This window comes from Alnus glutinosa, chromosome 4 (genome assembly GCF_958979055.1).
Source record: "Alnus glutinosa chromosome 4, dhAlnGlut1.1, whole genome shotgun sequence".
Classification (NCBI taxonomy): Eukaryota; Viridiplantae; Streptophyta; class Magnoliopsida; order Fagales; family Betulaceae; genus Alnus; species Alnus glutinosa.
In genome coordinates this window covers 32,922,013-32,947,795 of record NC_084889.1, presented here as the reverse complement: position 1 = coordinate 32,947,795, position 25,783 = coordinate 32,922,013, and the positions used below count along the sequence as shown (strand labels likewise).

Here is a 25,783-nt window from a genome sequence, read left to right as displayed (position 1 = left end):
TTTTTTTAGAACATGTAGCATGTGCTACGATATATTACTGAAAAAGCCTGAAGGCATACAGATTGAGACAAGAGGTACAAGATTCCTGAACTCTAAGTCAGAAAGATCTGACTCAGGGGCGGAGCTAATTAAGATTTAGGAGTTGGGGAGGCCAAATTGAAAAAAAAAAAAATTGGGAGGACCAAAACTATAAAATAACAAAATTTATTAGTAAAATTAATTATTATTTTCTTTTTTTAGGAATTTTTTTTTTTGGGGGTAAACCCCTGGCCCCCAAAGTCAGGGGTAGCTTCACCCTGATCTAACTTAAAAAACAGTTGCCTACCCATTAACTCTATATACATTATTAAATCCACAAACTTTAAATTATAATAATGAAATTGAGAAAATCTTTTGAAGGACTGAGTAGATTTCAACACGGAATTTGTCGCTAACGTGAATTGCTCATTACGGCTAGAAAGGGAAAGCTACACTACAAGCTAAATGCGAAAATTTGGACCGTGCACCAGACAAAGTCACGAAAGGACGAAAGTCAAGCCGTCGGGTAAGAAAAAAAATACGTGTATTAATTAATTGACACCTTTCACCCATCCTCACAACTTCTACAAGATACCTCACAGCTTCTACAAGATACCATTGATCCGTTTAATTTGACTCGCCATCACAGAGAGAGAGACAGGAAGAAGGGGAGCATTGAGTATTCATCATGCACGTGTTTTTCTGAACGGAAAAATAAAATAAAAATAAAATCATTTATTCTACAGTTTTCTTAAAGTAGTCCTAAGAAATCTTCTAAAGTGTGAACGAAAGTGATTATTATTTTCATTGGCTAAAGTATACGCAATATGCATATTAATTATTATTGTCATTCTGGAAAGAAAGGGAAGATACGAAGAAGATTGCGACGGCGTAGTAGAAGAAATGACAAAAGTCAAGATCTAAGGAAAAGACGGTATCCGCATCAGAGATGACCTTTATCCCGACCCCAAGAAATTTATTAGACCTAAGGAAAGTTTGAACATGCAGATTTTAATGAGTAATATTCACTCGTCAACTCTTTCACTAATTTTATTTCTCCTTTCTCTCTCACTTGATCACAATACTTTTTTTCCTTTCTTCTCGCATTTTCTTCTCTCATCTTCCATCTCTCTCACACGATTGTGTCATTATTTCATGGACGTGAAGGTTTCTTTGTCCCTGACATAAACTTTGTGGTTCTTTCATTTATCTTTTCTTTCATTCTTTCTTGAATTTGGTTAAGAAGCAAATAAAAACTTTTGTGAATTTCTTAGCAATGATCTAATCTCAAGATAAAGATATATGATAGCTTGTTGTATAAAAAAATTAAATAGAGAAAGAATAAAGAAATCTGAAAAAAGTATATTTAAATGAAATAGTGATAGTGAATAATTAAAATGATGAGGTTGCTGGGAGTATTTAAAAAAAAAAAAAAAAAAAAAAGCTCACGAGAATAAAGAAAAGTGATTTTTAACTACTTTAGGGAGTAAAATTTGACGATGCTATTAAAAGAATGCTAACAAAAAGGAAAAAAAATTATATTTTATAATTTTTTTTTATTATAAGGGATATGTGTTGTAATATGATTGGTGTAGATGTGGCATTACACAGTTCCATCAAAATTTTGGAAAAAAGCTGGGTTCGAGGACGGCGTGGAGTTGTCACTATTTTTTTTTTTTTTTTAATTTTAATTTTAATTTTAATTTTAATTTTAATTTTAATTTTAATTTTAATTTTAATTTTTTTTTTTTTTTTTTTTTTTTTTTTTTTTTTTTTTTTTTTTTTAACTTTTTTAACCCAGAAAACTGTTTGCAACTCAATAAGTGCATGCATAGCATTTTTTTGCTGCTTATTTTGAATTTTATTTCAAGCTTCTTTTTATCGTCCCTAGCAATATTAACCTCTCAAAGATCTCTTTATTTCTTCAAAGAAAGAAAAAAACAATAGCATCTTGGAATAAGTTGTAAGAGCATTCACATTGGATGATGCAATTTTTTATCTTTTCTAAATAATCAAAATTTATTTTTTCTAGTTTAGCTAATCACTTACAAAACTACCATCCAACTGATTATTTAGATTTTTATCTATCTTATTAAAATAATTATTTTTTATATTTTTTATTTTTTTTGTTAAAACTGTGATCAAGATGAAGAAAGTGAAGACTGAGCTTCAGTCACCGTCGAGATCTCCAAGCCAGCGACGACGAGCTCGCCAGATCGCTCCAACTCCGGCCGACTCTGAAGACCAACACGGCGATTCGGTAGTCGTCATCATCAAGTTCTCTAACCCCCAAGCCAGCGACGACGAGCTCACCAGATCACTCCAGCTCCGGCTAACTCTGAAGCTCTAGAAGAAAAATGACGTGTACCAGCCCGGTGATCCGGCAGTCGTCATTGTCGAGATCTCCAACCCCCGAGCTAACGACAACGAGCTTGCTTGTACTTCCTAGAGAGACTGCCGACAAGTGGAAGAAAGTGAAAGAAAGTGACGGGAAAGAGAAAGAAAGTGAGAGAAACAATCATAAATAATAATAAAAAATAAAAATAAAAATCAATAGATCTGTGTGGCGTTGCACTGTTCACAAATCTTCAACAAATCTAAATTGGCGTTGGGATAGAGAAGCCGATGGAGGAGCTTTTTTGTGGTTTTCTTACGTATTATAGATTTACAGTGGGTTTTATATAACCCACTATGAATGCTTTAACGAGAATTGCATGTCGGATGGTAGAGATGAAGGTCATGAAATAAATTTTAACATAACAATTATTTTCCCCTTTCCCCTTCCCTGCATTGAAAAAATAAAAACAAACAATTTTCCCATTTTTCTTGTGGTTCATTTCCTATAGTAGATGATACTTCATTTATGGCTAAAGACGGAGATAGTACTTCCGTCCAAAAATTTACGGAAGTCCACATTAATACCTCTAAGAAGTTGACACGTGTCTTATTCATTAAAAAAAAATTAAAAAACTAAAAATAATAAAAACTTACAAAAACTTAAACAGTTTTAAAAATTGAAAAAAAAAAAAAGAAAAAGATGAGGGATGGCTGAGCCACCCTCATGGCCGGTTTGGGGGTGGCAAAAACACCCCAGATTCGGCCGGTCTAGGGGTGGCCGAACCACCCCCATGGCCCATGGGAGTGGCCAAGCCACCCCACAAGGCCAAAGAGAATAAATAAATAAATAAAAGAAAGGTTTAAGGTTTGGCCCTTAAGGCAAGGGCCATGGAGGTGGTTTGGCCAGCAAGTTGACACGTGTCTTATTCATTAAAAAAAAATTAAAAAACTAAAAATAATAAAAACTTACAAAAACTTAAACAGTTTTAAAAATTGAAAAAAAAAGAAAAAAAAAAGATGAGGGATGGCTGAGCCACCCTCATGGCTGGTTTGGGGGTGGCAAAAACACCCCAGATTCGGCCGGTCTAGGGGTGGCCGAACCACCCCCATGGCCCATGGGAGTGGCCAAGCCACCCCACAAGGCCAAAGAGAAAAAAATAAATAAATAAAAGAAAGGTTTAAGGTTTGGCCCTTAAGGCAAGGGCCATGGAGGTGGTTCGGCCAACCCCAAGCTGGCCATGGGGGGGAGAGGCAGGTGGCTCGAGCCACCCCTCTTTTTTTTTTTCTTTTTTCTTTTTTCCAATGATACGGTAGCCCTTTTTTCATCCCTAATAGTCCTTATTAATTATGTTGCAAGACTGGCATTACAATCATAATAGAGAAATACTACATGTACTTAAACTTTTACAAAATAAGCCTTACTAATTGATGTAGAACTTATTCATTGGAGATGATAAAAATAATTAATAAAAAGAAATGATAAGAGTACCAATAAATAAGCTCTACATCATCTTAGTAAGGTTCTATTTGTAAAAGTTTAAGTACACGTAACATTTATCATCCTAATATGTTGGCCGGTAAAAACATGCACGCATACAAACAAACATATGTTCCCGTATGTGTGCAGCTCAATGTCTTTTCATCTCTCCCATTGTGCAGCTTCTCTTCACTAGCCATTCAAGAACCAAAAAATTAAAGAGATGCTACACCTATCAAATTTTTTTCTCTAATTTTTTTTTTCTTTTAAAAGTTAATTTCTAAATGATGTGTCAATTATGGATAAGATCTATTATTTTGAAAAATGTGCCAACATCTCATAGGATGATGACACATCATTGAGAACCACTTTTAGGATGAAAATTTAGAAAGTAAAGCATTTCCCAAAAATTAAGGTGATGGTGGTGGACTGTCTTTTTGTGTTTTGGTTGAAAGTATTTTGATATAAGTTATAACATAAGAGTAAAAATAGTTTTATGAAGTAATGGATAGGCATCAACTTGGTGTTCAACTTTAGGCCACATATGATACCAACCTTATCATATATATCAGATTATGTAATTGTGTATAATGATTCTGCTTATATATTATATTTGACAAATTAAATCATTCCTTATTTCAAAAAGTTATACTGAATAATAAATTCAGCCATTTAATATTCTTATATTTTCCTTCACGTTAGTCTAAAACTGCCTTAATAAGTCATAGGTAATACATTAAAGAAAGATTAAACTGATAAAAAAAGAAGAAAAAAATTAATTTAATTTAATTTAATCTTTTAATTAATATTCTAACATGGATATGTTTGATTCATATTTTTAATCTCCAAGCCGGACCGAAATTTAGATCTATAATACAAAACCAATGGAATTTATCAATAATATTTACGAATGGCAAATACAATATGCTGTCACACCCATTTAAGCAACAATATTAAAAATAAAAAATAAAAAAATAATAATAAAAAAAAAAGGTTAAAGCAAGAATATGATGCAAATGTAGAACTTATAAACACATATTTAAGAATGTATTTAAACTATACGAAGCACTTAGGATTGTAACACAATTTGACGTGTTTGAGATAAGATCGATCTTAAAGATGTTTGAAGGTGAACTAAAATACTCCGCCACGCACGCACAAACTAGAGCATGAAGAAACCAAGGGAAACGCAAATAACAGAGGCAACGACATTGAAGGAAGATATCCGATTTCGAATAGCTGAAGATTTTCTGCCACCAGCACCACGTGTTCCGACTCTCGGAACCGAGGGAATCCTCTTTTTGATGTGAACTCTAAGCTTCCGATCGTAAAATGAACTGCCTGCCAATTGTGATCTCTCTTGTTGCAGATGATGCTGGCCGGGAACTCTACGGAGGGGATTCAAAGCGCTTTCAAGAGCTGAACTTGGAAGAAGGTGAGAGAATAAGAGGAGAGCGGTGACTGAGAAAGAGAGTATCCATCTCATGTTTATCATGTCTGTGGATCGAGGAGAAAAAGTAGAAGCTTCTGGTGGACAAGGGATCGATATATAGCTAATGTTCAATCATGGATCGACCTTTTTATACGAAGTGGAGATATTAATTAATTGGAATGTGGCAGACTGGCACCCAATTATCGGTTTGGAACGTGTTGTGGTTGGTAAGAGCGCGTAGCTAAATTAAGACAAAACAAAAGGCTTTGAGGAGCCACAATTGACTGAAAAATTCTTCTTCAATCAAATTTCCTAGCTAGTTGCTACACCCAATTTATAGAAGAAGAGAAAATCAGGGACTATATATTCAGAAAAAAAAAGATCTAGGGTTTCAGCTTATTAAGGAAAAAGAATGCTACTGCATGCAGTTCATTAAAGAAAGAGAATGCTTATATTAATTACTACTTGCTAGGAAAATAAAATCTTGGGTTTCCTAACAGTAATGACTTGACAAAGAATAATTTGAGGCCAAAGCAGGAAATAACTTGACAAAGAATAATTCTACTATTCAAACCTATTTTTTATCGTTAATATGATGTGTTTTTAGTGATTTTTTATATCAATCACTTAAAAATAAATAAAAGAAAAGTCACTTAAAATACATCACATCGACCAATATAAAATGAATGATAAATAGTTACGAAAAGTAGCATTACTCCTTAATAAGATGGAATAGGCCATTTCCATTTCAAATTCATGGTCAGGATTTAAAGTTAATACATTTAATGATGTATATGATTTCACATTTTTTTAAAGAAGTACTAACATTAACTTTATATACATTATTAAATGCAATGCCAACTTTAAATCATAACTATAAAATTGACACTGTCAATTTCTTTTGAAATTGAGAAAATCTTTTGAAGGACAAGTAGATTTCAACACGGAATTTCTCGCTAACGTGAATTGCTCATTCCGGCTAGAAAAGGAAAGCTACACTATAAGTTAATGCAAAAATTTGGACCGTGCACTAGACAATGTCACAATAGGACCAAAGTCAAGCCGCGGGTAAGATAATTCTATTATGGCCCATGAACTTCTCTACTCTCTCAAATCCAAGAAAGGTCGTGGGGCCTTATGGCTGTGAAGAATGATATGGAAAAAGCTTTTGATCGAATGGAATGAGATTTCTTATTAACCATAATGCTTAAATTGGGCTTTCACCCCACCTAGGCCAATTGGATAAGGATCTGTGTTTCCTCCACCTCCTTTTCGATTCTGATTAATGGATCTCCTTTTGGGCTTTTCACTCCAACCCAAGGACTTTGTCAAGGTGATCCCCTGTCTCCTTTCCTTTTTATTCTAGGTACCGAAGTTCTTTCCAAACTCTTTCAACAACAAGAATCTATTGGTCTTCTCAAAGGAATTTCAATTTCCAAATTTTGTCCACCAATTAACCATCTTTTGTTTGCGGATAATCTAATTATCTTTGCCAAGGCAACTTCCTCTGAGGCGACATCGATCACATCCTGTCTCCATAAATATTGCAGTTGGTCAGGTCAAAAAGTTAATAATGGGAAATTTTTCATTCTCTTCAGCAAGAACACCTCTCTTGCCAGTATCTCTAGTATCCTGGGAATTATTCCTTATCGTCTGACGACTTTTGCCCCTTTTTACCTGAGGCTACCCCTATTGTTTGGATCCTCTCGCAAGATGGCTTTCCAACCCTTGATTGATAAAGTTCTTTCAAAAATCACTGGATGGCGGGCAAAGACTCTATCTCAGGCTGGAATGATTGTTCTCATTAAATCTTCGGCAGCGGCAATCCCTACTTATGCTATGAGTACTTTCCTCTTACCTTCTTCCCTGTGCAAGACTCTAGATAGACGTCTTAAAGATTTCTGGTGGAGGTTTCCCCTCGATAAATCTCGTCATCTGAGTCTTAAATCTTGGGATTCGATCTGTCTCCCCCGCAATCAAGGTGGCCTTGGTCTCAGGAAAATGTTCACCACAAATCTGGCTCTCATTACTACACTCGGATGGAAATTTCTTCATTCCAATTCTTTATGGGTTCAGCACTTGCATAAAAAAATACTTACATTATGGTTCTTTCTTTTCGGGCCCCTCTTCCCCTACGGCTTCTTGGCTTTGGAGAGGCATCCAAAAATGTAAGCAATATCTAGTTTCTAGTTCTTGTTTGAAGATCACTACACTACAAAAAAAAGGGGAATTCTAGACGGTTTTAAACCGTCCAGAAATGCAGAAAAACCGTCTGGAATTGATTCCAGACGGTTTAAAACCGTCTAGGAGAATGCGTCGCTGATTAAGTTTAGGGACGGTTTGGGGAAAACCGTCCGCAATTCCAGACGGTTTTCCCCAAACCGTCGAGCACTGTTTACAGACGGTTTTCTCAAACCGTCTGCAATAAATTTCAGACGGTTTGGTCAAAACCGTCTGCAATTTTCCAGACGGTTTGGGCCGAAACCGTCTCTAAATTATCTGAAAAAAAAAAAATAAAATAAAATAAACCGTCCAGAATTTTTTTTTTTTTTTTTAAATATGAATTTAATTAATAGAAAATTCCTTAATACAAAATCCTGCAACATCATCTAAATCCAAATTCATTTTCAAATCTAAATCCAACATCCAACAACATCATCCATATCCAAATCCAACATCCAACATCATCCATATCCAAATCCAACATCATCCATATCCAAATCCAACATCCAACATCATCCATATCCAAATCCAAATTAAATGGCACCAACAACAACTTGTGCAAATTCAAATTCACACGATAACAGTCTATACGTATTAGCTTACATATCATAAGTTAAATTCAATTTCAAGGACAACAACAATCAAGTCCAAATACCTAGACAACTAGACATCACCTTCTTGGTTGTTTTCTGTTGATGGTACTTTTCCCGCCATAATCATAGCTACCATACGTTTGACACTTTCCAACTCTTGCTGTTGCGCTGCATATTTGGTGTTTTGCTCTTCGCACAAATTCCTCAAGCGTTCTACCTCAGCAGCCATCTCCATTTCTCTTGAAGTAGGCGAACTAGATATTGATCCTTGTTCGAAGGAATAAGAGGAGGATTTACCGGGAGTCGGCCCTAGCCCCACCCCTCGTACACGTCCGGAATGTTCCCGTCCTAGCACTTGTGCGCACGCATCGTTGTGCGACCAATATACCGACCCCTGTGAACTTTCTCGTCCTGAAGGCGACTGATTTTCGATAATTGCCTTTATCTTCGCCTGCACAAAACATGCAAATAAAAAATTGAATCTTTCTCAAGTGGACAAAAGGTTAAAATTATATATATATAAAAAAAGAAAACCTTGAACCGGAGAATAATGTTTACGTATTTATTACGTACTTACCATAGCTTCCCCAGCCGTTACATTCACAGGGGTCCCATCTTTCTTGGTATGCGAGACAATGAACATATCGTCTCGGTTCGGGGTTTCACCTGTGTCTTCCTCCTGCAATATCATTAACATACTCAATTATAAGCTTATTATCTTACTATAATGCTTACAAACCGTGAGTGTTTTAAATTTGTACGTACCATTTCTCGTGCAACCTGTGCAACGCTCTTCGATCCCAGAGTATGAAGAAATGCGTTGCAGCTACGGCTCATCTTGGCCTTCAATGAATTCGCCTATAAAAATTGTAATGTTAATATGGGGATTCTTAACAAAATAAATAAGGCAATATATAAAAATACCTTATCAGCCGAAGACAACCACCTATCAACTTGCATTTCAAAGTCTTCTGAATCAAAAATTTGCGCTGTCACCGCCCTACGAACCACAGATTCTACGGTATCTGTTTCTTGCAAATTCACACTTTTCTTGACCTCGTGCCTGAATTGCCTTCTTTTGTTTGCGAGGTCCATCAACGTCAGTCTTTTTATGTTCACGATGTCGTGAACAGGCTCCATATGGAATTTTTTCTAAACACAAAATAAGAGGGTATAGCTTAATTGGAAATATAAGACTACAAAACTATAAATACATTTTCTAATTATGAATTGTAATAAATATGATTGATGATGACAGAAATATTGCATGTTTTGGTATTCATAGGTTACCGTTAGGGTGAGCCACATCTGTTCCTTCCCTCCTGGTGGTAACTTCCTCCAGTTACCATGCAAATTGATAAAACGACCATTTCTTACGATCTTCCCACAGATTCTTCTAAATTTCTCGCTACCCGGGCCCATTGGTTGGTGTGCGGCATTGAATTGGATCACTATCCTTTCCCCATCAGGTATATGCCATATGTCCTTAGGACTACCAACAGTCCTAACATTCCTTCTACTCTGCTCATCTGCATATCATAAAATGGATTACGTTACACTTCTGCGTTGCTAAATTAGTATGAGATTAGCAAAGTAACTGACGATCATCAAACATAAAATAATTCATACCTATTGTATGAACTTTTCCACCCCGTAACATACGCGGCACCCGTGAAGAACCGCTATGATGTGAAGTCTCAGGCACTGATTGTGCTGATGATCCAAATTGCTGAGAATCTACACCATCTTGTGTCTCCATAGGATCTTGTGTCGTATCGTCTGACCCTACAATCGGTGGCTCACGTACTACATGCTGAGGATCTACGCCCATTTGTGTCTCGTTAGAGTTCTGTGTTGTATCGTCTGACCCTACAACCGGTAACTCATGTAGTACATGTTGAGAATCTACGCTCACTTGTGTCTCGTTAGGGTCCTGTGTCGTATCGTCTGACCCTACAACCGGTCGCTCAACTGATGTGCGGTCTACAGGCGTCCAAAAATCATTTGCCAGTTGCAACGTCTTTTTTTTAGGGGCCATGTGTACCTGCAAACACATACAACTGTTGATCAGATTTAACTGTAAATTAAATATACTAGAGGCATTTACAGAAACGAGTTTTTTTAGAAATTAAAAGTGGGACGACTATAAGTAAATCATTGTAAACACCATATAACCTTGATCAGATACTCTTTAATAATTTAACCATGTTTATACATACAATTATTATGTTGCTACGATGGCCGGTACATTAGTACGTGCACAATCAATGTCATCAAAACCGACGTCTCCCGTCACGTTGATGTTGAAAGGCTCGTTCTCATGATAACTGTCAACGTCGGCATAATCCTCACTTTCACCACTGCCAACATCGTACACATTTCTTGGTTTTGTCCTTACAGCAACAACCCAATTTGGATTTTTGGGATCCTTGACATAATACACCTGCGATACTTGATTTGGTAGTACGAACGGATCATCAGTGATTCGCGCACCCGTGTGTATTAGGTTCTTGAAATTTACAAGATCGAATCCATATTCGTCCTTTTTGTATCCCTTATTCAGTTGAATGTCGGCCCAATCGCATTTGAAAAGCACATACCGCGTCAAGTCGTAGTAAGTAACCTCAATTATTCGAGTTAGCTTACCGTAGTAGGTGGGACCATCTTCAGTGGTGACACACACTCCACTGTTTTGACTTTTTTTTTCTTCGTCGACATCCAAGGTACGGTATAAAACGCCATTAACCACATACCGCTTATATTCTATAGCATCGAACATTGGGCCTTTGGCATGAGTTACAAGTTTCTCTCCCAATTCTATTCTATCTGCCTTGTCCAACTTATCAACCTGTGATTTGGATACCTTATTTTAAAAAATAATTCAATGTGTCTTTCATAGGTAAATAAAAGTTCAAACCAACATTTTACTTACGTATGACTTGTACCAGCTACAGAATTGGTCCCTTTGTTGCTTCTCCAATTGTTGATGTGATGTAAATTCCCTATTGTTTGATTCCATTAGCGACTCCATGTGCATCCTATACTTAAACAAAACATGTATTCGGTTACTCGAGAATGTATTTAGATGCGTACAATACTTATTTAATAATGTAACTCACGTGCGAAATCGGAGGAAATCGTCAGAGTTGAATAAAATATATCGGTGTGCTTGCTCAAATGTGATCTTATCAAGTTTTATCCAATTCCTCGCCCCTCTCGATTCATCTTGGTGTCTCGGAGCCTTATTGTGAACAGTTGGCGCGTTTACTAAATAGCGCGAGCAAAACGTCAACAATTCGTCCGCAAAGTAACCCTCTGCAATAGACCCTTCTGGTGCAGCCTTATTACGAACGGTACGTTTATATCTCCCAAGGCACCTACATTTAAACTAAATCGTGAGACCAGCACATAGATTTGATATATATTAATAGGTTATTCGATTGAATATATAATTAGTGAACATAATTTTATCATTACCTCTCAACGGGATACATCCACCTGTAGTGTACCGGTCCAACCAGTTTGCATTCACGTACTAAATGTATAATTACGTGCACCATGGATGTAAAAAAACCCGGAGGGAATATTCGTTCCAATTTGCACATAATTATGGGTATCTGATTCTCTAGACGATCTAGATCTTCCACCCGTAGTGTTTTTGAACAAATGTCCCTAAAGAACCCACATAGCTCGATTAAAGGCCTCACAACATCATCTGATAAGGTTCCTCGAAGTGCAATTGGCATGATTTGTTGCATGATTATGTGATTGTCATGACTTTTCAAACCCCCAATAGTACATTCTTTGAGCTTGACACACCGTGACACTTTTGAAGAATATCCATCTGGCACTCTTACATCATGTAACACTTGCAGGAAGTCGGTCTTCTCTTTTTTTGTCATTGTGAAACAAGCTGCGGGGAAAAGTGTTTTGCCGTTTTCCACAGTAAATGGATGAAGTTCTTGTCTCAATTTCATCTTACGCAAGTCTTGACGTGCTTCGAGGTTGTCTTTAGTTTTACCACTCATGTCCAATAGCGTGCCAAGTATGTTATCAACGACATTTTTTTCGGTGTGCATTACATCAATGTTATGTCGTAGTAATTGATCTTTCCAATAAGGCAAATCGTATAAGACACTTCGCCTCTTCCAATCAACTTCCCCAGGGGGCAGCTTCTGTCGGGTCTTTGCCCGATTAACAACACCATCTAATTGTCTCATGATCTCATCACCATCCGGGAATTCGGGAGGACCACCTAGTTCCTGCGCACCGTTGAATCGTCTCTTGTTTCTTCTCCATGGATGATCTGGAGGTAACCATCGCCTATGCCCTATAAAGCAAAATTTTCTACCATACGTTAGCCACGTTGATTGCGTTTCATGCCTACAACAAGGACATGCTTTCCGTCCATGTGTACTCCAGCCTGACAAATCACCGTATGCCGGAAAGTTATTTATCGTCCACATCAAGGCCGCACGCATGCTGAAATATTTTTTTGAGGTTACATCAAAAGTTTGTACCCCTACTTCCCATAGTTCCTTCAACTCACTTACAAGTGGCGTTAGGTACACATCTATATTCTGTCCGGGTGCACTCGGACCAGGGATGATCAAGCTTAACATAAAATACGGTTGTTTCATGCACATCCAGGGAGGCAAATTGTAGGGTACTAACATTACCGGCCAAGTACTGTGACTAGAGGACATTATCCCGAACGGATTAAAGCCATCTGACGCTAAACCTAACCTCACATTTCGCGGGTCTAATGCGAAATCTGGGTAATGATTATCGAATGCCTTCCATGCTTCTCCATCGGCCGGATGCCTCAACACACCGTCTTTCGTACGGCCTTGAGCGTGCCACTTCATATGTGGCGATGTATGATGTGACATAAACAACCGCTGCAGCCTTGGTATCAAAGGAAACCAACGCAACACTTTGACTGCTTTTTTTTTTCGAACTTTTGGTCGTTCCATCATCATTAGTTAAGTCATCCTTCCACCTAGACTCATTGCAAACTGTACATTTGTCCAACTTTTCATTTTCCTTCCAAAACAACATACAACTGTTGCGACAAGCAGATATCTTCTTATACTCAAGGCCTAAATCCCTCAAATACTTTTTTGCCTCGTATGTGTCTTTCGGCAAACTTGCATCCGGATGCATCAACTCATTGATGAATTCAAGCAACATGGAGAATGATGTATTGCTCCAACCGCCCATGCACTTAATGCTATATAAACGCACAATAGCTCCCAATTTGCTATGTTTGGTGTTTTCATGGAGTGGTGTATCGGCATCCTTTAACAATTCTTCAAACTTACTTGCTGCCATGTTAGAGTCTTCAATTTCAGCATCCACAGATTCGGCTTCGGCTTCGGCTTCCACTAGAGACCCACCAGCTTCTTCACGAACATCGTGCATCGCGAAAACGTCATTAAGCATGTCTTTCATCCCACTGGACCCCCCATGTAGTGGAATGCTATCCACTTGAACCGTCCTAGGAGCTTCATATGTCGTCTCGTTAACAACGGGAGGGACAAGTGATTCCCCATGCATTATCCACTCAGTGTAACCCTCAATAATCCCAGCACCTGACGTTAAATGGGCATATACAACTTCACTGGACCATGATTTGCCCAACAGACACTTCTTACAGGGACACACAATGACCCCTTTTCTATTCGAATGTTCGCGTGCAAATTTCACAAACTCCATAACCCCGCGAATATACTCTCGCGAACTTCGCGGCAACTTCATCCAACTCTTGTCCATATTTAATTCTAACTACATCACAAAATAGTCCAAATATTTCAAGTTAAGATAATGCAAGAGTACTAATTAACCCCTACGATAGATTGGGAAAGAGATAAACACAAGACAAATACAAGAGTACTAATTTCAAGTTAAAATAATGCAAGAGTACTATTTGTTTGCTTTTGTCATTCGCTCAAGGAAAAAAGTAAATAAATAAAAATCCAGCTTTCTAATATATTAGTTGAAACTTTTTTTGTCGATCTAATGTTTAGTTTACATAATGGAGAATTGTTGGTGTAAGAGAAGTTCAATCCATATACTCGATCTCTAACATGATTCAGTTTTATTTTTATATTTTTATCCTCATGAGCACCTCCTATTGGAAATATTGAAGAAACTAACAAAAAGAAAACTACATGGATATTCATTATTTATCACAATATTTTAACCTTTATTTATGTAAATTTTTACAGGGAGAGGAACTAAATAAATTAGTACAACTGTTCCGATCCCTCCAATTAAAACCGAATAGTACTAAGTATGCAAGGATTTTTATTCCATTAAAGTTAGCTAATTCAATTCTCCTTATAATATATATATATATATATATATATATATATATATATATATATATATATATATATATATATATATATATATATATATATATATATATATAAAAGCTTAGGAGCTAGCCAAATAATTTGAATGTGCAGAAATTGATTGTTTGGGGCATATAATTTCAGTTGTGGGTGTAAAGGTAGATCCTGCAAAAGAAATAATAGAGTGGCCTTTCCCAAAGTCCCTTAAATCCCTAAGAGACTTAAGTGACTTAAAAGGCTACAATTTTTTCACAAAAAAATCAAGCACAAATGTTTTGAAAAATTCGATGCAACATTTTTCAGTTGTTTGACGGTAGATATCAAAATGAAAAGTTTTACAAATAAAGTTGCAGTAAGAAAGGTAATTATGATATAACACTACAAAAAAAATCTTTTATTTTTTCTGTTTTTCTAATTACCCATCTATTTTCTCTTATCAAATAATATTTTTTGCTCTAAATTTTTTAGTTTCACACGATCTCCAATAATAATTAAGGCTGTTTTACTTTAAATAGTTTTTCTCTTTCTTAAAAATTGTCAGATATGAAATTTTTATATATGCTTCCTATTTAGGTTGTTGTTGTTAAGTTTATTAATTAATTAACAATCCCATCAACCAAGAATATAATTGTGCCATTTAATTAGCTCAAAGTTGTACGAATGGCTGCTTCTTCTAAGTCCAAGTTTTTCTGCTTAAAAGGTATATATATATATATATATATATATATATATATATATATATATATATATATATATATATATATATATATATATATATATATATATATATATTTATATATATTTATATATATGGTGCTTCTGAGGGGAATAAGATAACCAATGGCCCTTCCATGAGTTTCTGTAGTTGTAATGTAAATCAAATTTAAGGTTTTCTTTTATGTAAGAGATGTTAGTTACTTTTTCTAAAAGAATTTTGCATTTGAAATTTCAATGGTGTTCATGATTGTAGTCACTCTCTATGTTTTAATGCGACTGCATATCTTAGGGATTTAACTGCTTCCTCTCAGTTCTATCATTATCAAGTCAAATGTTTTTTTTTCATCTGGCTTTAATTGTTTACAATGTCTTTAAACTACACACACATACTTGTTTTCCCTTAAATAGTCTTCATAAACACACACATATGTTTAATTTTTTCATCTGGCCACTGGTACCGCATGGTTATAGCTTAAGATTTGGAGATAAAATATTAAACATACAAAGAGAAAGCTCAAAATGGGAAGCCAAATAGTCTTCATAGCCATTTACTGCAGGTACGTACTGAGCATCTATATTTTCACCAAGTACAATGAAACAATGTGTAGATTGTGCTCAAAGTGGTAAGACAAAGAGGAGAACAATACCTTTAATTCAATAAAGCCAGATTGGAGAACCAATATTGAATGTAGAAATATAACAAAATCATAGTGGCAGCACATCTGATTTATACAATCACTGAGAAAAAGGACGCCCTAAAGTAAATCCTTAACACCAGTCGTATCAGGCCCAATTACCAGCAAATAAGGAAGACAAAAATAAATCCATTTCAACACATATATCATACGGCCAACCCCAAAAAATTACCAAACTTGAGCATCAAAGGGCCAATCGGCCATTCACAACCTAGAACCATAACCCAATCGGTTTGAACCAAAGAGGACCCAATCCATTCAACAGAAATCAAAGAGGGAGAGAGTGGATGATTTTTAACACGAAGTTGAAGGGAAAAAAAAAAAACCAACCTTTAAATCGGAGAGAGCGCCGGCAGAGGGAGAGCGCCGGCAAAGGGAGAGCGCCGGAGATGGGAGAGAGGGCCGGAGAAGGGAGAGAGGGCTGGCGGCAGAGGGTGTGAGAGACTCTGAGAGGGAGAGATCGAGTGGACTTTAATTTTAGCTGGAGGCTAGGAGAACGATACCTGCGTTTTTTCCCCATTTAGATCTAGGGTTAGGGACGGTTATTTCAAAACCGTCTATAAACGGTTTTAGACGGTTTTTAAAAAACCGTCCGGAATTAGAAAATTCCAGACGGTTTTTTGAAACCGTCCGGAATTAGAAAATTCCAGACGGTTTTTTGAAACCGTCTATACTATTTATAGACGGTTTTAAAATAACCGTCGGGAATTCTTTAATTTCGGACGGTTTTAATAAAACCGTCCGTATTTTTAATGACGGTTTTAGTAAACCGTCTGTGAATTTTTTTTTCCCGACGGTTTTACCAAAAAACGTCCAGAATTTTTTTTTTATAGACGGTTTTTAAAACCGTCTATAAAAAAACCGTCAATAATTCCCCTTTTTTTTGTAGTGCTACAACTAGCTCCGAGCCCATTTGGCCTACAGCTAAGGTTCCTTCCCTCCCTTCTTATCGACCTTCTCCAAGAAACCCCAATGGTAGGAATGTTCCATCCCTCTCTATCTCTGATCTCATTCTTCCAGGCACACGGCAGTGGAACGAGCATCTTCTTTATGGCATATTTGAATTTTCTTCTGCTTATGCGATTAGCCGTTTACCTATTTCACAGGAGGTTGACTCAAGTTACCTATGGACTCCCTCTTGCTCTGGTACCTCCCTCATATCCCCATCTTCTCTATGGAAGAATATCTAGAAGTTACAGCTCACAGATCGATTTAGACTTTTTCTTTGGAAAATAGCTTGGGATATTCTCCCGACGACCACACGGCTACAGACTATTATTCCCACTTATAGACCTAATACTTTGTGCCCGCTTTGTAAGTCTGGACCTGACTTTACTCGACATCTCTTCTTTCATTGTCATTTTGCGAGGATTAATTGGCGCATTTCGCTGTGGCCGTTTGATTCTACAACTTTGGATTCCCCCAATTTACAAGACTGGATCAAAATTATTCTCTCCCCTAAAGCCAATCTGCATATCCCCAATTCTAAACATCATCGCTTTCAAGTGTTTGCTACGGTCACATGCAATCTGCTTTGGTTCCACCGTAATAAAGCATTCCATTATGGGCTTTCCTTTGATGTTCGTACTGTTGCCAAGCTCATTACAAAAAAATATCACCAGCATTGTGATGCTTGGTCACATACGCTTGAACCCGTTCCAGAAAAATGGATCCAGCCACCCCTGAATTGGTATAAGATCAATTTTGATACTGCAATACGATACTCCTTTTCCAGCCAAGCTGCTATTTGCAGGAATCATAATGGACAATTGATCAAGATAGCCTCCCAAATACAATCCAAATGCTCTCCTAACAAAGGTGGGGCTTTAGCTACGCAACTTGCTGTCTCTTTGGCTGCCTCGCTCCACCTCAATAGGTTCATCCTAAAAGGGGATTCTCAAGTTGTCATTCTTACTCTTCAATGTCCAACGATTGTTTAGGACTGGCGTATCACCGACATCATTACATCCACATTAGACTCTATTCCTCCTGATTCTTCTTAGTCAGCACAGAAAGTCAATAGAAGTGCAAACTTCGGTGCCCATTATATGGCACATTGGGCCGTAGCTAAATTTAGTTCTAGCAGCATTCTCACCTCCTCTAGTTTTCATCCTTCTCATGTTCCTTTTGTCGATGGCACCGATCCCTTGTCCAATGTTGCTCTATCTCCGGATCCTCAATTGTAGTTTGATACTGGGGCCTTTTGACTTTAATTAGTTTTGTAACGTATCTATACCCAAAAAAAAAAAAAAAAAAAAAAAAAAAAGCCGCGGGTAAGATAAAAAAATGCGTGTATTGTGACACCTTTCACCCGTCCTCACAACTTCTACAAGATAACATTGATCCGTTTAATTTGACTCACGGTCAAAGAGAGACAGGAAGAAGGGGTACAATGGTACATCATGCACGGGTTTTTCTGGAAAAAAAAAAAAAAAAAAATCATTTGTCCTACAATTTTCTTAAGTAGTCCTAAGAAATCTTCTATAAGGGCGACCTTCCTACTTTAACGAAAGTGATTCGTTGTGGTTATCTCTAAAGTGTCTTGATTGCCTTACCTCCCTCATACGCAATATGCATATTAGACTCTATTCCTCCTTATTCTTCTTGGTCAGCACGGAAAGTCAATAGAAGTGTAAATTTCGGTGCCCATTATGTGGCACATTGAGCCACAACTAGATTTAATTCTAGCAGCATTCCCACCCCCTCTGGTTTCCATCCATCTCCTGTTCCTTTTGTCGGTGGCACTAATCTATTGAGCAATGTTGCTCCTTCTCCGGATCCTTAATTGTAGTTGTTCCCAGGGCCATTTGGCTTTGGTTGTTTTTTTCTAACGTATCTGAAAAAAAAATATATATATATATATATATTAAGTAAAAGAAGGTATCCACTTCAGAGATGACCTTTATCCCATTCTCAGGAAATCTATTAGACCTGGATTGAGATCCCCGGCAATCTCAAAGAAATTGCTCATACACAATTTTTTTAATTTAAGCCATCCATTTAAAGTAACGGCTCTTAAGAAGACAGTTCATCGATCCACGTCCCAACCTCATCAGCGATCCGTGCTTTCTCAACCCCCTAGTTTCTTTCGGTTCTCCCTCCCAAATACAGTCTGCATCTCTCTCTCTCTCTCTCTCTTCCCCAGTTCTCCTTTTCCTTCTTCATCTTTCTGCAACTGATTCAGACCGCAAGTTTGCAACAATCAAACACTCTTTTCACTCTAAAAGGTTTTCTTCTTCATTTTCTTCAATCCACATATGTAGGTTTTCTTTTTTTTTTTCTTTTTTTTTCTCAATGGTTTCCTTTCGATCTAAATTTTGGTTTATGGTTTTTTAACATTTTTTAATTCTCTACCATTCTCTGAAATTTTGAAGGCCCTCCCCGTCTTCTTCTTTTCAACCTCATTGTCTTCTTGTTCGTCTTTGTCAAAATTCCCTCTTCGTGTCCGAATTCATTTCTTTTTTCTTTTCAAAAGTTTAATGCGTTTGCTATAAGCTCTGTTTGGGTCTCTTTTTGTTAGTGTTTGATGACGGAACTGTACCACTCCTTTTCAAATTGTATGATAAAAAAGCAACATTTATGGCTTGTCCAGGTTCTAGTAGCTGGTTTTGATTAAACATGCTGATTATAGTTGTGGAAATTAAACTTATAATGACCCAAGCTTCAAGTCAATCTATTCGTAGTAATTGCCGTTCTTGACGAATCGCTTTCAGGAGTTAAAGAGAAACTGAGCAGACCCGGTCAGAGAAAAATGAGAATCGGTAGTTCTGTAACAAGAAAAATGGTCGACGAAAAAATCAGATCAAAAGGATTCAAGGAAATCAAAGAGGAAAAAAATTAAAAAACAAAGAAAACCTTGCTTACCTTTGTGATTGATTATGGCGTTGCTCTTACTGTAAATGAAGGGATATTGCTTTGGTGTAAACTCTCTTAAGCTTCAAAGAAAGTTATGCTTTCTGCAAGGGAGAAAATGGAGAGAGAGGGAGGGACAACGAGAGATAGACAGATGAAAGATAAACTGACCGATTTTTGTCCGAAACCAAAAAGAGGCTGGGTTCAATTTTTAAAATCCAATACTTTTTAGACTTCCATGCCATTCTTGTTCGCCATTCTTGTAACGAACGGCCTGGATTGTTAAAATTGTGGATGGGCAATTTCTTTAAAATTGCCGGGGATCCTGATCCCTCAATCCATGCACCTACACAGATGAGGATTTTGTACTACTTGTCTTCCGTTTGTTTCGACATAAAATAGTTTACATCGAAAAATATTTTCGGCGAAATCATTTTCAGAAAAAATAATTTTCTATAAAATATTTTTTGGCGTTTGGTTCGTATGAAAAAATTACGAAAAGTGAAAATGCAACTGTCTCCAGAATCCGGCAACCTCCGGTCGCCGTTGCCGGATTCCGGTGAACATGTTTGGTCAGATCCGGCCAAAATGGACGGATTCCGGCAAGACTCATCCTGATCCGGTCAAATCCTGCAGGATCCCAGCCATTTTGGCTAGATTCGGCCGGATCCCGGCCATTTTGGCCAGATACTGACCATGGCGGGATTTCGACTAGATTCAGCCGCAATCTAGTCCGCCGGCATCCAGGGACGGTGGCTGGATGTCGCCGGATTCCGGTGCCGACAGTATTCTGGTGGCTGGATGCTGCTGGATTCTGATGCCGCCTGGATTCCGACGATCGACTATTGCCGGATTCCAGCAATCAAATATCAAACATCCGTGCAAGGACGAAGAGTTTAATTTTGGAAAATGATTTACGGTTTTTAATTAAAGAAGCTTTTACGGTCAAACCAAAAATGATTTTCGTTGACCATTATTTTCACCCCTACCAAACACCGTAAAATGTCGAAATCATTTTCCATAAATCATTTTATGTCGAAACAAACGGAGCATTAGTTTATTGTAAGGTTTGCAACACCTCAAATCTTAGCTCTTCATTTGTAATGAATGGTCACAATTGTGACAATCATCAAAATTAAGAAAAGGGGTAAAAATAGTGAAAAGAAAGGGGTGGTGGCCTGCTTTGAGGGTGGTCCTCGTCTACCTACTCTCAAAACAGTTAAGAGGAATGCTAGAGCTCTTTCTAGTGTTCTTCTGGTATCCATCTGAAATGACATAATGTAATTAAAAAAAATTAAAAAAATTACATCCATGTCATCCAGAAAGACATAAATGTAATTTTTTTGATTACATTTATATCCTTCCAGATGGACACCAGAAAAACACTAGAAAGAGTTATAACATTCCTGAACAGTTAATGAGTGGCTGACCAGTCCAATCAACTATTTGAGAGTCCTACTTGTAGCATTACTCTGGCTAACTACCTCTCTCTTTTTTCTATCATTTTAGCTTTTTTTCCTAATTTTGATGACGTAGCACAATTTTGAAAGTCCATTACAAATTAACTGTATGAATTTGATGTCCTACAATACCTAGGGTCTCACCCAATGTGGGAGTGGGTTGTGTTGAAATTGTGTAGGAGTTGTAATGAAATCATTTTTCCATCTAAAAATATCTAGCTTACATGAAACAGGGACCTGACTATAGCCGGCAAGAACAGGGGAGGATTTGTGATCCTGATGTCAAATGGTATTAGGAATAAGACAGACAATGTAGATATTATTTGTAAACAAGTAGATAATCAGTTTCCTAATATTTTTCCCTATGAATCAATAGAAAGGATGATACATATGTTTGAGAGAGATAGAGACCTCCCTCGGGTTTAAGTCTATAGCATATTTTCCATCGAATCAGGTTAGCCAAATCCAACACTTTTTTTTTTTTTTCAGATTCTTGCATATTCCAAGTGATAATAATGATCATATATTGCTTGGGGGGGGGGGGTGAAGGGAATTGGGAAACGAAGGATCAAGGGATGGACTTACATTTCCCAGAAGTAACATGCGAAGATGTATTCAGTGGAACAGATTATCAAGAATCTCCGGTTTGAGCATCTGGAGTGATGAAGACTGTCCTACTTGTTTAGCCAATTCACCTGTGACTCGATCCATGTAAAGCACATAAAGCCCATTTCTGTTTTCCAAAAGTTCCAATGCTTTCCGCACATGTAGAATTGATGCCACCCACTCTTCGAACAGCACTGCATTATCATTATGTTACATCATTTTGTAGTTGTCTATGCATACAAGATTGCTTCATTTCAATTACGGAGAAAATCAACAACAATGGTTTCTAGAGTTTCAAGATGTCAATGAAGTATTAGTAGTAGTATTGCTATTACTACGTTTTATTTTCTTTTTGTAAACAAAGTACTATGCCACTTATGCTTATAGGTCAAGCTTGGAAAATCTATCAAGTCTTGAAAAGAAGGCTAGGGTGGTAGAATAGATGTACAAAGTTAACTAAGTTATGCGGCAACTGCGATACATACTCTTGTCAAAGCCTTCATCTCTTGACCACATTAGTAAGTAGTCTGATATCAGAAACTCAATAAGCTGGATCCTGTTATTCGCATGAGCAAATTAGACAAATCCATCGTCATAACACTCTTCCCGCCAAAAGAAAAAATGTATGGCATAAACTGAAATTGTGTCGGCACAAAATTGCACCAACAAATTACTTCTGGTGCACAACTGAAAAGATCAGGCAGATCATCATGATAGTAAATGTGCTTTTGCAGAATACTTACAGTTTGAACATGCACTCATGCGTGTTGGAAAAAGAATCATCAAATGGATCTAAGAAAAGCAAACTTTCAGCTAGTACAGAAATTCTCTCAGAAACTGAAAGTATTGCACGTTGTCCAATGTAGGCTTCACTTCCAAGCTTACGAATCAAGTGCTGAACATAGAACTGGGCATCAGAGTCGGTGTGAAGTGACTCTGTAACAGAATATTGAAACCAAAATTCACAAAGAAAAAGAGAAATAAATCAAAAATCCTAATGGAAATATCACTGAGGAAAAGAAAAGAAAACATACAACAATCTTTTATAGGGTGACAAAATTACAGTGTAAAATTGAAACCACTATATGTCTTAAGAATAAAAAGCTAAACAAAGCATTAAGCTAAATACCAACCGCAAAAAACCATTACCATCTACTTTCAAGGGGGAACACATCCTTCTAACCAAATGCATAATTAAGCTGCTGACGATTCCTTCAATGAGTTCCATGTTCCTTTCAGTTGACAATAGATTCGTCAAGGAAGCTTCAATAAGGAGAACAAATATTATCAATTTGGAGAGTAAGAACCAAGACCATAAATATAAAAAGAAACAGTAGCACAGATAAGGAGAAACTTATAAGACATTAGGTGTAGAGCTTTAACTACTGCACCGAAGTGCAAGTAAAGGCGGTAGCCAGTAGTGAAACTAACCAGAGCTGACTACTTCCCTACCTCCCTGTATAAAATCAAAGAGGAACACTAACTGTAGGTTGTTGCACTTTTGCAATTCATATAATAATGGTTACGGTTTCTAATTTAAGTCAGTCTAATTGTTCCAATTACTTTCTTTCCATTCAACTTTAGGGAAAATTTTCTATTCAAACATAGGACATCACATCACTTTTCCAGTTTCGCACACTGATCTTTGCATCCTTACTCTTTCGTGCCACCTGTGATCCAGTACTTCTTTCAATATTATCCTAAATAAATTCTAGCATGGAACTAAGAGACAAAACATTCCGACAAAGGATATTAAAGACAGTCATAAGTAACTCGGTATCAGCTTCCATCATTTAACTTAACTTTCTTCTTTCAAAGACAAATCCTTTAATCATGCGGACCATAGTAAAGACATAGCCGTCACCAAGAAGTGTAAATTAAAGCGAGTACAAGCATAATTAATTAAATGGTGATCAAAAGAGGTATGATCCAGTGCACCTACACCATATGGAAAATAGCAGTTGTTTACATATTAAAGGCACTTTATTTAAGGTAAGAATTATTTTTTTAGACAAAAAAAAAGGAGGTACTTATGAATACTAAAAGTTGATATTTTCATGGATAATCAATTACAATAAACTAATGAAGCAGACTACATAACTAGTAGAACAAACTGACACAGCTTAAATGAAATGCATAGCAGAATCGCAACCAGTACCTAGGATAAACTCTACAGCCTGGTGTCCCCATTTAGTTAAATTGGCCTCTCCCACCTGAAAAATAAAATCAACAATTAATAGAATAAACGAAACATTGAAAAAAAAAAAAAAAAAAAAAAAAAAAAAGAACCTTTTATTAGAAATCAAAGAAGCTTGAACAGAATAACCTTGATGTTAAAGTATTTATGATAAGGATCTAACACTTGAAATAGTTATTTCCATTGCTCATGAGGGAATTGAGAGGAATAACTATTCCTTAATTTAAGGAATACTCATTCTCTCATGGGCTATGATAATGGCTATTTCATTCTCCGTTTTTTCATTTTCAATAAAAATTATTTATTTTTTTTAATGGAATACTCATTTCATTTACCAAACGTAACCTTTTTTTTTTTATGAATAAAGTAACCTCACTATAAGAACGATATGGAAGGCATGCAAAAAAATACAGTAAGTCAAGCAGTCTGACCGGACAAACAGTGTCACAAAGCTCCACCAGAAAATCAACGGAGGCTCTGAGCTGCTCCGTATCAACTTCAATATTCAAGTCTGCAATTATAACCAGAAAATACATTTAAAAAGAAAATAAAAAAAGGAAGCCCATTTGCTTTTAATATTACTCCAAGTTCAAATACAACAACAATTCATCAGATTAATCAGAAGTAACCAAGTGTGTAACACTCTTCTGAATCTCCAAGAGAAAGCCACAAGCCTCATCCCCATACTCACATTCTAACGTGGCAAATAAAATCTAAACGAAAAATCTCAAATTAAGTGTATATTCCTTTTTGGAGAGAATGAGAACCACAATGCAAAGTACCATTTTGTATGGGCGTAGAAACAATTTGAATTGCGAAAACGTAAAGAACAGTAAATCAAATTATTGACAATTGAAGTAAGAAGTAAGAACCTGAAGAATGACGTCGCTGAAGTGATCCACCTGCTTTTCTTCTCCTTTCCTTGAAGCGCACTGCACAATCAAAATTTCTGAACACCAATCGGACATAAATAGAATAATCAATCGCGACAATGATGATGGTGATGATGATTTCGATGATATAACCTTGTCTGAGAAATCTCCGGCGAAGAACGTCGTTGAATCTGCGATCAGAGCCGTCTCCAAGTCGCGTAGAGCTCAATTTCCCCAAATTATCAAAGAAATAGCACTTGCAAGAAGCGCTTTGCGGAAACAGATCGCACTGCGTAGCATCTGAAGGCAAAAAGCACATCACAAAACCTAAAAATCAAACGCTCTAAGAGACCGATCGAGAGAGATAGAGAAATTTGAGAACCTTCGGCTTCCTTGAGATCTTCTCTGAGTCTCAGTATCTCTTGCTTTCGCTCCTTAGCCTAAACCTCCACAGATAAAACTCAATAAGACTAGCTAAGAAAAAAGCAAAAACCAAACAAAGATATGAGAAATTTTATCGCAAACCAAACAGAGATATGAGAAATTCGTGGCAGGACCTTTCGCTTCCATCGGAGAGCGTCGGACTCAGAAGGATTGGACCGGTTTTGAAGAAGCTTCGATCGGAGAAGAGAGATGGCCACGGCGAACTTCAGCGTCTGACCGTTGGGATCGGAGTTCGTGCTTGATGGTTGAGCTTCTTCGGTCGCTGACATTTCTCACGAGGAAAAAGCGCGGGAGAGTACGAGCTTTATCAATTCGCGAATTGGAAATATTGAAGTCCCGGTATGACTATTTGCAAGTATACTGACGCGATATGAACGAAAATTATCAGAGAATTCAAGCCTAAAAAAAATTAAAAATTAAAAATTAATAAAAAAATAAAAATAAAAATAAAAAAAAAAAGAAAGAAAAAATCAATTAATAAATCTACATGGAACGACCCAG

General features: G+C 36.8%; 2 protein-coding genes across 2 annotated transcripts; both read right to left on the bottom strand.

Moving 5' to 3' along the window:
- Positions 1-1,984: 1,984 nt before the first annotated feature.
- Positions 1,985-25,625, bottom strand: LOC133865515 (protein MULTIPOLAR SPINDLE 1). Its single transcript, XM_062301939.1, has 11 exons — positions 25,396-25,625; positions 25,221-25,278; positions 24,992-25,138; positions 24,839-24,898; positions 24,398-24,477; positions 23,928-23,982; positions 22,919-23,032; positions 22,513-22,705; positions 22,255-22,325; positions 21,749-21,963; positions 1,985-2,472 (listed from the first exon to the last, which is right to left on the bottom strand). Exons 1-10 carry the CDS (start codon positions 25,549-25,551, stop codon positions 21,779-21,781), a joined length of 1,119 nt encoding a protein of 372 aa, XP_062157923.1. The 5' UTR covers positions 25,552-25,625; the 3' UTR covers positions 1,985-2,472; positions 21,749-21,778.
- Positions 7,969-9,605, bottom strand: LOC133867491 (uncharacterized). Its single transcript, XM_062304288.1, has 5 exons — positions 9,371-9,605; positions 9,005-9,232; positions 8,846-8,938; positions 8,658-8,759; positions 7,969-8,531 (listed from the first exon to the last, which is right to left on the bottom strand). The coding sequence occupies exons 1-5, from the start codon at positions 9,500-9,502 to the stop codon at positions 8,151-8,153; spliced, it is 936 nt and encodes a 311-aa protein (XP_062160272.1). The 5' UTR covers positions 9,503-9,605; the 3' UTR covers positions 7,969-8,150.
- Positions 25,626-25,783: the final 158 nt, after the last annotated feature.

Bases quoted from the DNA above. Each gene is read 5' to 3' on its own strand.
- LOC133865515 (XM_062301939.1), bottom strand. From the start codon at position 25,551: ATGTCAGCGACCGAAGAAGCTCAACCATCAAGCACGAACTCCGATCCC. The intron at 24,899-24,991 runs GTTATATCATCG...TTGATTGTGCAG, and splicing joins CCGGAGATTTCTCAGACAAG to TGCGCTTCAAGGAAAGGAGA. The intron at 21,964-22,254 runs GTATGTATCGCA...ATGATAATGCAG, and splicing joins AGATGAAGGCTTTGACAAGA to TGCTGTTCGAAGAGTGGGTG.
- LOC133867491 (XM_062304288.1), bottom strand. From the start codon at position 9,502: ATGGGCCCGGGTAGCGAGAAATTTAGAAGAATCTGTGGGAAGATCGTA. The intron at 9,233-9,370 runs GTAACCTATGAA...TTTTGTGTTTAG, and splicing joins AGATGTGGCTCACCCTAACG to AAAAAATTCCATATGGAGCC. The intron at 8,760-8,845 runs GTACGTACAAAT...ATGATATTGCAG, and splicing joins CACAGGTTGCACGAGAAATG to GAGGAAGACACAGGTGAAAC.